Consider the following 14,374-nt stretch of genomic DNA (forward strand, 5'->3'; position numbering starts at 1 on the left):
TTGAAATACAGGGATTTGTAAACAGTCAGTAAATGCTTCACTTGCTCCGTTTGGAATTTTGTAACTATTCACCTCTCCAGCAGCATAAGGTGGTTAAGAAGGCAGTTTCTGTTCGTTGTAATAAACTACTCCAGGCTTAAGGAGGGCAATTACTGTGTCTTTATATTCATATACCCAGGATTTAGTGCAGTACCTAATCCATAAGGGCTGCTCTAAAATGTTTGCCCAGTGAATAAATCCTGGATAATAATATCCTGTTTGCAAAGCCAGTATTACAGAGTGATTGGTTGCCAGTAGGGGAGATAGCTCCCTTTGGTTACACAAATTGTGGCAGACATTGAACCACTCCAAAAGAAACTGAAGCTTTTTATTTGGGAATTTAAAATATTTATTTGAGAAACTTAAAAGCAGAAAGCCACTCAGATGGAACCATAGTGTCCCCTAGCAGATACCACCAGATGGGGGTGGGGGTAAACAATTGCAGTCACATATGCAGCAGGTATATGTATTTTTTTACTAATGGCTTATTCTTAAACAGGACTTGAGGCCAGAGAAATTTCAAGGATAAATTGCTTTGGGAGAATGCCTGATATCAATGTCTCCTGAGACATCTAAGTTTTCCAAAATAACAAGTCATCAGATATATTATTTTGTTCCCTCCTCTTCCTTCCCCTGGCCCCTGCCAATTTGCTTATTTACAAGAGTTACCTTATCAGTTGTCTTAGGAGAACTCATTTCCTTCAACAGAAGTCACAGTATGATCTTATGGTCATAATTTTACAATATCCCTGCCTCTACTGAGAAGAGATATATAGCGAATGGAGCTGTGCTGAGCCAATGAGGAATTAATCCTAGGCAGCACTAGTAGGTGAGGCCACAGCTCTGACCCCACCCCACTCTGGTGGTCAGGCCAAAGAAGAAGTCAGGTAAGAAGTGTGAAAGGAAATTCAGTCTTGGAACCCCCAAACAAATTAAGCCAAAGGGAAAATTCAAGCTGGGAACTGGGTCATGCAAACCTGCCTCCCCCTTTTGGTTCCTAAATAAGATGACTACAAGATGAAAGCTAAGTGCCTCCCCCATGCTTTGCCCACAAGGGAATTCCAGGTGAGCTACTAGATCTTTACTCTAGAGTAAAGATCTTTACTCTAAATTTTCTATTAAAATTTCACCATGACAATGCAAATTGATAGTTTATAGGTGCAGCCACCCCTGGCCTGCCAGACATACATGCACATCTGATTGTTCCCCCTGGCCCAGTTTTGTCTGTTATCTTATGTAAAATGCAGATTCCCTGCAATTTTCCTCTGCCTCCTTTGTCCGTGTCATCTTATGTTTTTTAAAAAAAAAAAAATGCAGCTTCAATGAACCAAAGGCATGAATGACTATTTTTCCCTACCCACCTCTTACATGAAAATTGTGTACTTCTCAATATCTTGCCCTTTCCGCTTTAAATTTGGAGCCCTCAAAATCATCTTCGGAGAAAGGCATAGACCTGTCTCCCAGGTGTGCGTCATTAACTTTGGCAAATAAACCTCCTAAAATAATTGAGACTTGTCATTTTTCTTGATTGATGGAAGAAAGGACAGAGACAAAAGGATGGCAGTGTACTTGGCAACCCTCAGAGCCTAGCTGAGGCTCCAGCCCTGGGCACTTCACTGGAGGGTTCCCTTGCCAGCAGAGGAACCTGCAGCCTAACCTCATGCCGGGGTAACTTTAATATGGGCAATCCATCTTACTGTAATAGACAAATTGCCTACTTTCACTGCATCCACAGATTTACAAGGGACAAACTTTGGCCCTAGGAATATTTATTGAATATCATTTCATCCTTGTGACTTCCACTTCTTTCTGATTCCCATATCACCAGCCCAAGAGAACTCGAGTATCTGTTCACAGCGTTGCTCCTCTTTCCCCACATTAACCACAAAGCAATGGAAGTAGAATAAAGAGACAAATGGGTAACTCTAAGTAGGTTCATCACATGCCCTGTGTCCAGAGCCAATATATAAATAGTCTTGATTCTGATTGTGTTGAGGTATAAAAACATGCTGATTTCTATGACAGGTATTAATGATTATTACTTGTGTATTCATTTGCTCACTGCTCCATTCTGGATGTTCTCGGTCTCAGGGCCTGAGGATCATTTTCTCGGATGCGTCACGGCTCATCTTCCGGCTCAGTTCCTCCAGTGGTGTGCGGGCCACCCTCAGACTGTACGCAGAGAGCTACGAGAGGGACCCCAGCGGCCATGACCAGGAGCCACAGGTACAGAAACAGTTGTGCTCCCAGCAGTGTGTCTCGCAGCTCCTGGCAAATTTAGCTCCATGGGGCTTTAATAGGGCTATTTTACCTTCTGGAAAGGTAGGTGATAATTTCAGCTGGAGGACAAGCTCGGTGCAACTCCAAGCAAGTTTAATTCATTCATTATAGTGTTTGAAACAGAAAAATTGCTCTCTCGCATCGATTTGTAATCTGTTTAGACCAGCATGTCCCAAACAACTGTCCTCTCTTGATGTTCAGTGGTTTGTTAATTGGGGTAAAGAAAAGGCACCTTTTATAGACAAGGAAATTAAGCGTTAGAGTCAAACTGGTGAAACTCTCAGAGCCTTGACTATGCTCATGTAAATTCTGAATCTCCAGATATTTGGACCATGACCTTGAGGTGCCAATACAGATGGGATCTGTCTCTGAGATTGCTATATTGTCTACTCTGAGAGGAGAGGATATCGGTGGCTTTTTAAGTTAAGGAAGGACATTAACAAGGCTAACCTAGATTGTGCTTGGCAAAATCTTCTCATGTTTTCAACAATAAGGCCAATTAAGAACTCGGAAAAATCATAAATAACACAACCATAAGCCTCTCTACTCCCATATGCATTAACGCTCCAGGCAACATTAATTAATACCAGAAACAACCCACTCTAATGTTGGGTACTTCAAGCTATACAGCTGGCTGCTCCTGCCTTCTTGGTCTTCAATCCAGGTTTCAAAGCAAGGTCCTTGATAAGATGATTTTTTGAGATGAAAACATTTGTTCTACCTGCCATACTTCCTTTGTGGAAAAGTAGAGAAACAGAGAAATACTCACTGCTACTGATTTTAGAGGTGCTCAGAATTTCTGGCTATAATTTGCCCTGATGGAGTAAGATACCTGGGAGGGTCTTCTTTCTTTGTCAGTAGTTTAGTGTTTTGTTTTTGTTTTGTTTTTTGTTTGTTGTTGTGTTTTTTTTTTCATGGTCGGTTTCTTTGGAGAGTCTCAAAGAACTTGGTAATAATGGGTGCTAAGATCCTTACACCTACCCCTGCAGCCAGGAGATCTGCCTGGAGTAAAATCATCCTAGATGGGACAGGAGAGGCTGGAGGGGGCTGAGAGCTGTTCTCAGGGTTAACCAAGAGCATGAGTGGGCAAAGCATGTGGCCAGCATGAAGACCTTGGCTTTTCCTCTCAGGATCTTAGCCCTTCCATGCAGGGGATGGGCCAAACTCTGCCAAATAATTTGTTAGTGAGTACATTTCGCCCAAGATAGTACCAAATCATGCAAGAATTTGAGGCTTACCCTGTCTTTCCGAATAAAACACTATTCTACATCTCATGTTGGGGAGGGAGATTAAAGCAGGGGCCTAAAAGTCCAGAGCTACGTACAGGGTGAGGAATGATATTCCTGGCCTCACCAACTCTGACTCACTCTGACTCCGGGCTATTTTTTCCTCAACATTCTTTTCCCTATTTGCACAGGGTAAGTGGTTGTGATATTTGCTTATTTTTATTTACCTTCCACGCTGGACTGAGACCAGGCCATTAGACAAGTGTCACAACAATCCTATGCACACATGAGTCCCTCCCTGAGGCAGTCCACAAAAGCAGTGCTTTTGATCCTCCAACCCACCCCGCCCCCCCCGCCCAGGCTTCCTTTGAAGCTGAAAACCTCCATCGGCTTACTCTTAGAAGGTCGTGTGAGTAAAGGAAACATAAGTCATGCTGGTTTTGGTCCCCATGACTGCACATTTCTTATCCTGTTGGTGGAACGAATTTGCCACTTTGAAGGGTTGGTGAATCCCTTCACTGACGTTCCTGTTGCAATTGCTGATTTGCCCTCCCTTCTCCTCAGAAACAAGAGTTTTCCTAGACCTGGCTAGATGGGCCCCCAAGGATGTAGCACATGATCTAGCTAAAAGTTTTATATTAAAATAGAACTCCTTGTTAAAATACCATACATCATTCACTCACCAACTTAAGCCCTATTGCATAATAGCTTTGAGTCAGGATATATCATAGAGTAAGACTTTAAAAGAAATCTAACCACCTAAGGGAAAGCAAGATTCTCTCAGCAGGCCAACCTGTCTTAATTACTGCTGAACTCTACCTAAGCCTTTAAGTTGGAGCATTTTGGAGGCTCCTTATAAGGTTGCTTTCCAGGACCACCTGCTTCTGCCTTCCAAAAAGCCTTTGATTAACTGTGAACAGAGATCAAAGTAAGATGTACTCCTGAAGCCGCTAGTGTTATTCCTGATCAGGGCCTGACTGGAAAGACCTGCTTGTGTTGCTTTCTCAGCTACAGAAAGAACCCCTTCCACCTTCTCTAATCTGCAAAGATTCCATTGTGAATCTTGTTCCAATTCAACAGGGAGTTTTTAATGTTTTACCCATGCTAACTCAATAGCCATCTACACTCAAATTATTTTGCAAGAGAACAGAGAGTTCCCTTCAACTGGCTTATTAGCATCTGGCTATTTTACTTTGCCCATGGATAGTTTCTTTTCCAGACATTTTGAACACATGTGAACAGAGCATATTTTAAACATTTACACTGATTGCCTTGCAGACGTACTCATAACAATCCTAGTGATGCAATTAGGAAAACTTGTGATATAATCTATATGCATTTAGACCATACCTTCACATGTAGATTTTCCATTTGCATCCTTTTGTAGAACAGTGATTATGCTATTTGTTTTAAGTTAATGTCAAATAATTTCTTATCTACATCAAAAATATTGTTTTAAAATTCTATCCATGTGTGCCTACAAATTGGTGGTAAGGAGAGAATGGGCCGGGGAGGGCCCTGATGAAATGAGCAGGTGCTTGCCCTGATCCCACTCTGTGTCCTTGGTAAATCAGGAAGGAAAGCTTCCAAAGGCTTGTTGCTGGAAGACTACCTAGTTTTTAAAATACAAGTTTATTTTAATTTTATCAGCAATCACTAGGCCTTCAATGAACCCTCAAACCAGCTGGTAATCATTTGGAAAAAGGAATGAGCCAAAAGCGTTTAAAATCACAGGTAACCAGAAACAGTACAATTGTTTCCATTTTATTTCCCATCCAATTTATTAGCAGGGCTGCTAAATTAGCTTCTCGTTGACCTTCTTCCCTTGTCCCTTTCAGCCTGTGGGTGGAGTAGTTAAGGAACAATAGAAGATCCAAAAGGAAAAGGAAGGAGAAGTTTTGTTAAGGGCTAGGAAAATCACAGACTGATAATCAGCCTGTGGCTAATCAACCCCTGGCTTTAGTACTTTCACTGCAGAATACAGTCACACCCCATGGCACCCCAGTCCTCGGGAGGGGCCTGATTTTCCCCCAGTCATCCTGAAAATTGAGGAATTTAAATATTTGTTTGTTTTTGTTTTATTGAGACAGAGTCTCACTCTGTCGCCCAGGTTGGAGTGCAGTGGCATGATCTCAGCTCACTATAACCTCCACCTCTTGGATTCAAGGGATTCTCCTGCCTCAGCCTCCTGAGTAGCGGGGACTACAGATGCCTGCCACCATCCCCGGCTTATTTTGTATTTTTAGTAGGGACAAGGTTTCCCATGTTGGCCAGGCTGGTCTCAAACTCCTGACCTCAAGTGATCCACCTGCCTCGGCCTCCCAAAGTGCTGGGATTACAGGTGTGAACCACCACACCCGGCTTTAAGTATGTGTTTTTGATAAGCTGTACCTAGAAGGCTTTAACGACTAATACCTAAGCACCAGGTCCCTCATATTTATTCACCTGTCAAACCAAAGGTCATCTGTCATTGTGTTCTACCTGTTCTTAATAAGACTTTGTAATCCAGAAATAAAGTATAGAGCCATTTTGTTTTACATAGGGAGAATATATGATTTGTAATCTAAACCAGAATACAGATGCTCCTAGATTTACAACAGAGTTACACCCCAATAAACCCATCATAAGTTGAAAACGCATTGAATACACCTCGCCTCCGGAACATCAGAGCTGAGCTCAGCCTACCTTGAACAAACTCAGAACATACATTAACCTATGGTTGGGGAAAATCATCTAACACAAACCCCATTTTATAATAAAGTGCTGAATATCTCATGAAATGGATTGAATCCTATACTGAAAGTGAAAAAATCGTCGTATAGGGACTCACAGTACGGTTTCTACTGAATGTGTATTGCTTTTACACCATCATAAGATTGAAAAATCATTAAGTAGAACTAGCAAAAGTTGGGGATCTGTACTTTTGTGAGTGAAAGATAACTGTAATTATGTTTAGATTGTCCCCAATAAACCAAGAGACATGATTACTCTAGCTACCAGCGTGCATCCTCTCTTAGAACTGCATATCTCTGTGGAGATGGCTTTCTAAGAACACTAGCAACGAAACTTGAAAGAGGGAACATACAGAAATAAGAAGAGTCAGCTCAGTGGTTCTCAGCCCAGGCTGCACATCAGAACCACTCAGGCAACTTGGTGAAAGTACCTATGCTTTGGTCCCAGTCCTAGAGATTCTACTTTAATTGTTTTGAGGTGGGACCTGTAGATGTTTAAAAGTTTCCCGGATGATATTAATTAGACAAGTGCATCTCAAACTTTAATTACCGGTCAATCACCTTGGGAATGTGTTAAAATGTGGATTCTGACTCAGGTATGAGGAGGGCCAGAGATTTTGCATTTCTAACAAGCTCCCAGGCTTGTTACAAGCCTTGTTAGAAGCCTCCCTGCTGCTGGTCCAGGAGCCATCCGTTGAATAGCAAAGAGCTAAGTGAACTGTGAAGTGCTAGCAGCAGGACCTTGAATTCTTTAAAACTGTAGAATGAGCGGCACCTGTTTTTAATACCGTTCCACACATTGATCTCTGTCTCCTGGACTTCTATTTATGTTGCTTATTGGATTCCACTTGAATGTCTTATAGACATCACCAACTTGACATGTGCAACACTGAATTCCCACCAGCCTCCTGTGCACGCCTCCAAAACAAACTCCAGCATCCTGCTTATTTCATTCTTCTCCATCTCAGTAAATGGCAGTTCCATTCTTCCAAATGGTTAAGCCAAAAAACCCTAGGATTCAGCCTTGACTTCTTCTTTCCTCTCTTTCATGCCTCAGTCCTTCTCATTCAAGAGTAAATCCTATCAATGTGACCTCCAAAACACACCCAGAATCTGACCGCATCTTACCACCTCCACCATTTCCACCCAGGGCCAAGCACTGTTCTCTCTAGCACAGTACATAGTCTCCTAACTGGTCTCCTTCCCTCCACACTTGCCCATTCTCTACCCACCCTGTTCTCAGCATAGCAATCAGAGTGATTCTCCTGAAACATGTTAGACCACCTCATAGCTCTGCTAAAATCCTCCCCTCCACCTCATTCAGAGAAGAGCCCAAACCCTTACCGTGATCTTGAACGACATACTGGAAATGGCCCCCTTCTCCCTCTGACCTCATTTCCTATCTCTTTTCCCGCTTCTCTCTCCACTCCAACTGCTGTTTGGTGAACATGATGAGAACGCTCTGCCTTGTGTTATTTATGATGGCTGTTCCCTCTGCCTGAAATGCTTTTCCTTCCGACATCTGCATGACTTGTCTCCTTACTTATCGGTAAGGGTGTCCCTGGCCACCTGATATAAAATAGCCCTCACATGCAGGTACTTCTTACCTCCCTACCCTGCTTTGCTTTCTCCATGGCATTTATCCTCATCTTACATATATGTATATATATTTATCTATATATATTTGTTTATTCTATTTTATTGTCTGTTTCCACCCAGTTGAATAGAAGCACCAGGAGGCTGGGACTTTGTCAGATTAGTTCCCTGTAGCCCCAGTGCACCTGGTATGTGGTAAATGCCCAATGTAGTTTTGCCAAATTATTGCAATATTGACCATTAATTACTTTGGAATATCTCAGCCCAATTATATCACACAAGAAGCTGAAATATTCTGTATTCAGGATGAATGTTTGTGCTATCATCGGGTTTCCTCCTATGACTGAGGTTTTGAATAAAATAAATGCCATTTTTAAGGTCCCTGCAATATGCAGGCTCCATTCTAGAAACATCCTTTATCTTATTCATCGTTCCAGTGGCCCCATGGCAGAATTATCCTGCTTTTGCAGGAAAGGAAACTGAGTCAGGGAGCAATTCAGATTCATGGAGTGGGTAGTTTCTGGACTGGAGGTTCAAACTAACTCTTTCTTATAACAAAATCCATGTTGCCCATGTTAACGTTGAAGGCCCAGAAGAGAATTTCTTTTTACTTGTGCTTGAGTCCAAGGCTACCTCTGGAGCCTCAGTTCAGTGTTATTGAGAGGCTTTTTCCTCATATCAATCAATTCTATGATTCTCTGACACCAACTGGGTGCAACAATTCAAGTCAGTTCTGATGTTATCTGGATTTAGCCCAGACCCCACAGGTTAAGGGCTCAGTTTCACAAGATTGCTCCTAGTAGGAATGCCAGCTGCAAATAGGGTGCACAGGCTACCCACATTTTTGCCTTGCCAACTACAAATTTAGAGTTTTCTACAACCCCCCTTCAGATTTAATAATTCACTAGAATGACCCACTGACCTCAGGAAAGTGCTTTGCTTAGCATTACTGGTTCATTATAAAGGCTAGAACCCAGGACATCCAAATGGAAGAAATGCATAGGACCAGGTGTGGAGAAGGAGTGTGGAGCTTCCTTCCATGCCCTCTCTGAGTAAGACACCCTCCAGCACCTTGATGTGTTCACCAGCCTGGAAGCTCTTCAAACCCTGTTGAAGGGTTCTTATGGAGGTTTCACTAGGTAATTACGGTTGATTAAATCATTGACCCTTGATGGTTGAATTTGTTCTCCAGCCCTGCTCCCCTCCCTGTAGGTCACGGGGTGGGGCTGAACGTTACAGCCCTGTAGCCACCTGTTTGGTTCCTCTGGCAGCCAGCCCTCCACCTGAAACTATGTTGGGGCTCACCAAGAGTCCCTCATTAGCATAAAGTCTGCTGTGGCTGAAATAATAACAAAGGACACTCCTATCATTCAGGACGTTCCAAAAGTTTTAGGAGCTCTGTGCCAGAAATTGAGGACAAACACCAAATGTATTTGTTATTCCACACTGTTAAGAGAAATTTAGCCTAAAGCTGCCTCCTTACATAATTTAAGTTCGGCCTAAAGGTTTTTCCATGCATAGTGAACTATGACCTAACTGGATGTGTAAACAGACTGAACAGACTATAACCTACTCTTGTGACAAGTAGCTGAGTCTCAGCCAATCACAGCGGCTGAGTTTCAGCCAATTACAGGCAGCCACTTTTTCAAAATGTGTTCAAATAAGGCGAAAACTGAGCTGTAACCAATCCAGCTGTTTCTGGACCTCACTTCTGCTTTCAGTACTTCACTTTTCTCTTTCTGTTCATAAATGTTATCTGACCTCGTGGCAGCTCCAAGTTGCTCTGAACCTATCTGGTTCTGAAGGCTGCCTGATTCAAGAATCGTTCTTTGCTCAGTTAAACTCTTAAATTTGTTTAAGGTTTTTCCTTTAACAACAGTTATAAAAGTGAACAGTGCCTTAAAAACAACCCGTTTTCTGTACTAATTTTGAATTAGCAATGAATAGGATTTAGAAACATTGTGGAAATAATATTCTAAATAAATATTGGATATCTTTTCTAGTTCATAGGGGATCTAGAGTGAGTAGTCAAAAACTTGGAGAATAAATTAGAAATGAATATAATACACATGATGTGAAAGAGAAACAGAATGGAGTTCAGAAGTGACACAAATCCTCATTCACTTAGCCATGTACTTTCACGACAAGATAAAGATTTTTGTATATGTGTGTACATGTATGTGTGTATGAGAGCATGATTTTGGGACCATACCAGGTATATGTGATTTAAAGAGCTAAAAGTTGTGCCTCGGTCCTGGTTTTGGGTCAACTTTGGATTACAGTTTATAGCCCCCCAAACCCTGAAAAAAAGTTGTATCTCCTCTCCTTACTTTCCCATATGTAGTTAAAAATGAAAACAAATTCAGCTTTAAAAATAAATAAAAACATTGTTATTTAAGAAGAAAACCTGAGCAAGGATATATTAATAGCCATATGTATGAGGGAAAACATGAGGAAATACCTCATTTTATTTTTCTCCTCAGAATTTGGTCGGTATTGCTGCACTTTGGAGCTATGAGGGAGGGCAAAGTGTTGAAGAGAGAGTTTAGAAGAGAAACACTTGGTGAAGAGTTGGGCTCTAACCTCTAGGACCAAGTTAAGGAGCTGGCTCTTTCCGCTTTAGACGAGAGGCGTGACTTGGAGGTCTTCAGGAATTTAAGGAATAATGTGAGGCTGGGAAAGAGGACCAGCTGTTCTCCATAACTAATGAATATGTAATTTGAGGAAATAAACTCAAGCTGAACTGGAAGAGATTCAGGTTGACTGTTAGAACAATTTCTCAACTGTCAAGCCTCCTGCCCAATTAGGATGGCTGGTTTGTGCTTTTCTAAGTCTCTTTGCCTACATGTATTCAAATAATTTTAAAACAGGGGCAAGAGTAGAAAGTATTGAGCAGGATAATGTCTCAAAGTAAGTGTCAGTCTTAAAATTTTAGTTCTGTAATTATAATTTTTTTTTTTTTTTTTAAAGAAGAAACAAGTTCTGGTCAGGTGGGTTAGATTTCCCTCTAGCGGTGTAGAAAGGAATTAAGGAATTTAATATGGCTGTGTTTTCATAACTGGCTCTTGGAGGGGAATTAAACTTGGAAAGATGCAAAGATGTATAGGTTTTTTTCTATTTCTACTTAGATGAGTACTTTCTGAAAAGGCAAACAAAACACCGGGGCAAACAGTCCTTCTTTTCCTCCCTTAGATATTGAAATCTGGACTCATACTCTGCCATTACTACATATTGTTTTCCCTGGAGCTGAGAACACCCCTGGGAGGGTTGGTCATCTGATGGCATGTGAAAAACTCCCTTGGTTAGGAATCTGGGAGATTCCGCCAGGGCCTAGTGTCTATCGTAGACCAGGATTTTTTAGAGTTTTTATGACTATAAGCCTTTTTCTTGGCCAAACATTATGATCAGATCTCCTTTCAAGGTACTGAGTATGCGAAGCCCTGTGCCACACTACACACAGTCTGGGACTTGTGGGAAACTATGGACTGCCACCATGAACCACTCATGTTAATCCCAAAGACAGAGCCCATCTCATATGTCCCTTCGTGGCAATATATACAAAAGAGGCCCTTAATTCCAAATCTTGCAAGAATATCGGCATCGCCAGCTTATCCTGAGAACCAGTGGTCTTAAGAACAGAACACTAAAGAACCAAAAGGCATGCCTTGATCCTGGCTTTGGGTCAAGTTTGGTTTACAGTTGAGAAAGCCTGAACTCTTAAAAAAAATTATATCTCCTCCCTACTTTCTTATATGTTGTTTAAAATAAAAAACAAAATTAGCTTTAAAAATAAATATAAGGAAACCTAAAAACATTTTGATTTTTTCCTTATGATGCTATTCTAATTTCTAAAATATTAAATATCAGCTTCTTACCAAAACATCTTTTGTTTTGGTGCCGGTTTTACCATGTCTAAAGCACATGCTTAACCAGCTATTGGTTAACCCAGCGATGTTTATATCCACAAATCACCGAGTCTTGCTGGATCTTGTTTACTCAGCCTGAAAAAGGAGCATGAATGAATTTGCAGCAGTCACACAAGTCCAGAGGTCACTGGTCATCACTTCTCTTGCCAGATGAATGGGTTTGACAAGCTGTGTCCAGCACAATCTGCCTTTCCCAGCAGCCTTTTTGTTCCAGCCCAGATGCACAGCACAATCACGTTTCCATGCCTTTCAGGAGAAAGCTACCCAGGTCTCATGAACTGGTGGTGATTCCGGTTTTCTTTGAAGTGGTGTCCTTCCTTGGTGTACAGTAAATCATTTGCTTTGCTTATATAATAAATAAGAGTGTATCTTAACAAATGGGGACTGACAGTGAACCTGGAGGTTGGCTGTGGCCTTCAGAAGGAAGCTCTGGACTAGTGTGTGCAATTAGCCAGCATCTGGAGGCAGCTTTGCCTGGGCTTCCCACCATGGTCATGCTTCATTCACATGCAGAATACAGGATCTGAGCTGTCAAGGGGAGAATGTGGCTGTTTTTGCTCTCTTGTCTACTCTTGGCTGATTTTAAGTTCGATGCCCTAATCCCAGAATGAGAACTCCTGTTCCAGATGCAGGTGAGGGAGTTTCCCATCCCTTGTTTTTGACTCCCAGGAATGCTGGCAGGCCTGACAAACTCCAGGGAGGAGCATCTCAATGCCAGAATGCTTAAGCCTTGGGCAGGAGGGAAAGCCGTTAGAGGTTTGTACAATTTTGGTGTCGTGTTTGTGTTTTTGGTTTTATTTTTGAGCATTTTTGTTGGTACAAATCATCACATGAGGCATACTTTGGCAGGCTGGGCCTGTGTACTATACCGTCATGATATGAGATGGAAGGTAGATGAGGCTGAGAGAGTGGCTTAAAATGTAGACTTCATTATTATTCAGGTATGGGGAGGCCCACAGATGTTGAGATGACTGATAGTTTGTTACTCACAGTTCCCAAGAGGAGGGAGCACAACACGCCACACAGGGCCACACAGGTAAGCGCCAGGGTCAGACAGGAGGCAGAATGAGCAAAGGGAAAATGTGGGTGAAGCCTTTTTGGGGATTCTGTGGGAAAGGCAAGGTAAAGCATGGTGAGCAGGTTTAGGATTAGCTTGTTTGAATAATTTCAGCAGGCTCTGGGGCATAGGGACTGTCCCTAATTGCCTGGTACCTAGCCTTGGGGTGGTTAGGGCAGAGAAATAGTGGCCCAAGTTTGAGAGCCCTGTGTGGGCTGAGAAAGGAAGTGTCTGGTTTGCATCTGAAAGGTAAGCTCCAGGGTGTGCTGTTTGCTGTCTCTAAGAATTAGCTAACCCTGGGAAGAACAAAACCTTCCAGAGTCAGCCAGGCCCTAAGATGTCAAAGCATTAGAATGAAAACGCCAGCTTAACAGCCAGAGGAAAAGACAAAACCACTGTTACTTTCTCAGGTGGCTAAAATTGTTAGGCAGCAGCCCAAGAAGATTTTGGTTTTTTCGCATACCATCAAGGCTGGATGGCCTCTGATACAAACGTTGGGCTTTGAAATCAACTATTTTTGTTTTGAGTCCTAGTTCTGCCATTTTCCAGTTTTGTGATCTTGGGCAACTTAATTTCTCCATCAGTCAAATTGAGATAGATATACTTCTTATTTTATATTGCTGTAATGATTAAATCAGGTAATTCATATATGTAAAGAGTTTTGCACAATGCCTGTGTAAATCAAAGAAAACAACCAAGATGAGCCTTAATCATTTTAGAGTTTTATTTTGCCAGGGTTAAAGGTCATGGCCTGTGACACAGCCTCAGGAGGTCCTGAGAACATGTGCCCAAGGTGGTTGGCTTATACTTGGTTTCATACATTTTAGGGAGATAGAAGTTACAGGCAAAGACACAAGCAACACATGTAAAGCATACATTGGCTTGGCCCAGAAAAGCAGGACATGTCAAAGAAGGGGAGGCTTTCAGGTCATAGGTGGATTCAAAGATTTTCTGATTGGCAATTGGTTGAAAAAGTTAAGCTTTGTCAGAAGAGGTAAAGTCAGTATAAACAAATGTTTGAGTTAAGATAAAGTTGTGGAAGCTGAGGTTCTTGTTATGTAGATGAAGCCTCTAAGTAGCAGGCTTCAGAGAGAATAGATGGTAAATATCTCTTATTAGACCTCAAAGGGTGTCAGACTCTCCAGAAAAGATCTAGCAAGGGACAGGGATTCTCTACAGAAGGCAGATTTCCCCCACAAAAGATGGCTTTGTAGAACCATTCCAAATTATGTCCAAGAAATATATTCTGGGGTAAAATGCTTTGATTTCCTTCAGTGCCTGTTATCTGTCATCTGATGCTGTATCAGGGTCAGGTTGGAATTTGGTATCTTATTGCTGCAAAGAGTCTGTTCTGTCAGTCCTAGAATCTCTAACTGTCAACACCTAAGCTCCAGAGAGGAGGATATATTGAGGCATATGCTATCCCCTTTTCCTGTCACAACCTGGACTAGTTTTCGGGATCCTTTTGGCCAATAATGGGGGGCAGGGAGATGTCCAGTCAGTTAGTTTGGGGCTTAG

The 14,374-nt window shown here is 42.0% G+C and overlaps 1 protein-coding gene across 2 annotated transcripts in view; it reads left to right on the forward strand.

Moving 5' to 3' along the window:
* Positions 1-14,374, forward strand: part of PGM5 (phosphoglucomutase 5) — a 180,062-nt gene that overhangs the window by 143,875 nt on the left and 21,813 nt on the right. For both annotated transcript variants that reach the window (XM_077966189.1, XM_028835225.2), the window contains exon 11: positions 2,131-2,265. In XM_077966189.1, the coding sequence (XP_077822315.1) occupies positions 2,131-2,265 (135 nt within the window). The remainder of the gene's footprint in view (positions 1-2,130; positions 2,266-14,374) is intronic.

This window comes from Macaca mulatta, chromosome 15 (assembly GCF_049350105.2).
Source record: "Macaca mulatta isolate MMU2019108-1 chromosome 15, T2T-MMU8v2.0, whole genome shotgun sequence".
In the NCBI taxonomy this organism is placed as follows: Eukaryota; Metazoa; Chordata; class Mammalia; order Primates; family Cercopithecidae; genus Macaca; species Macaca mulatta.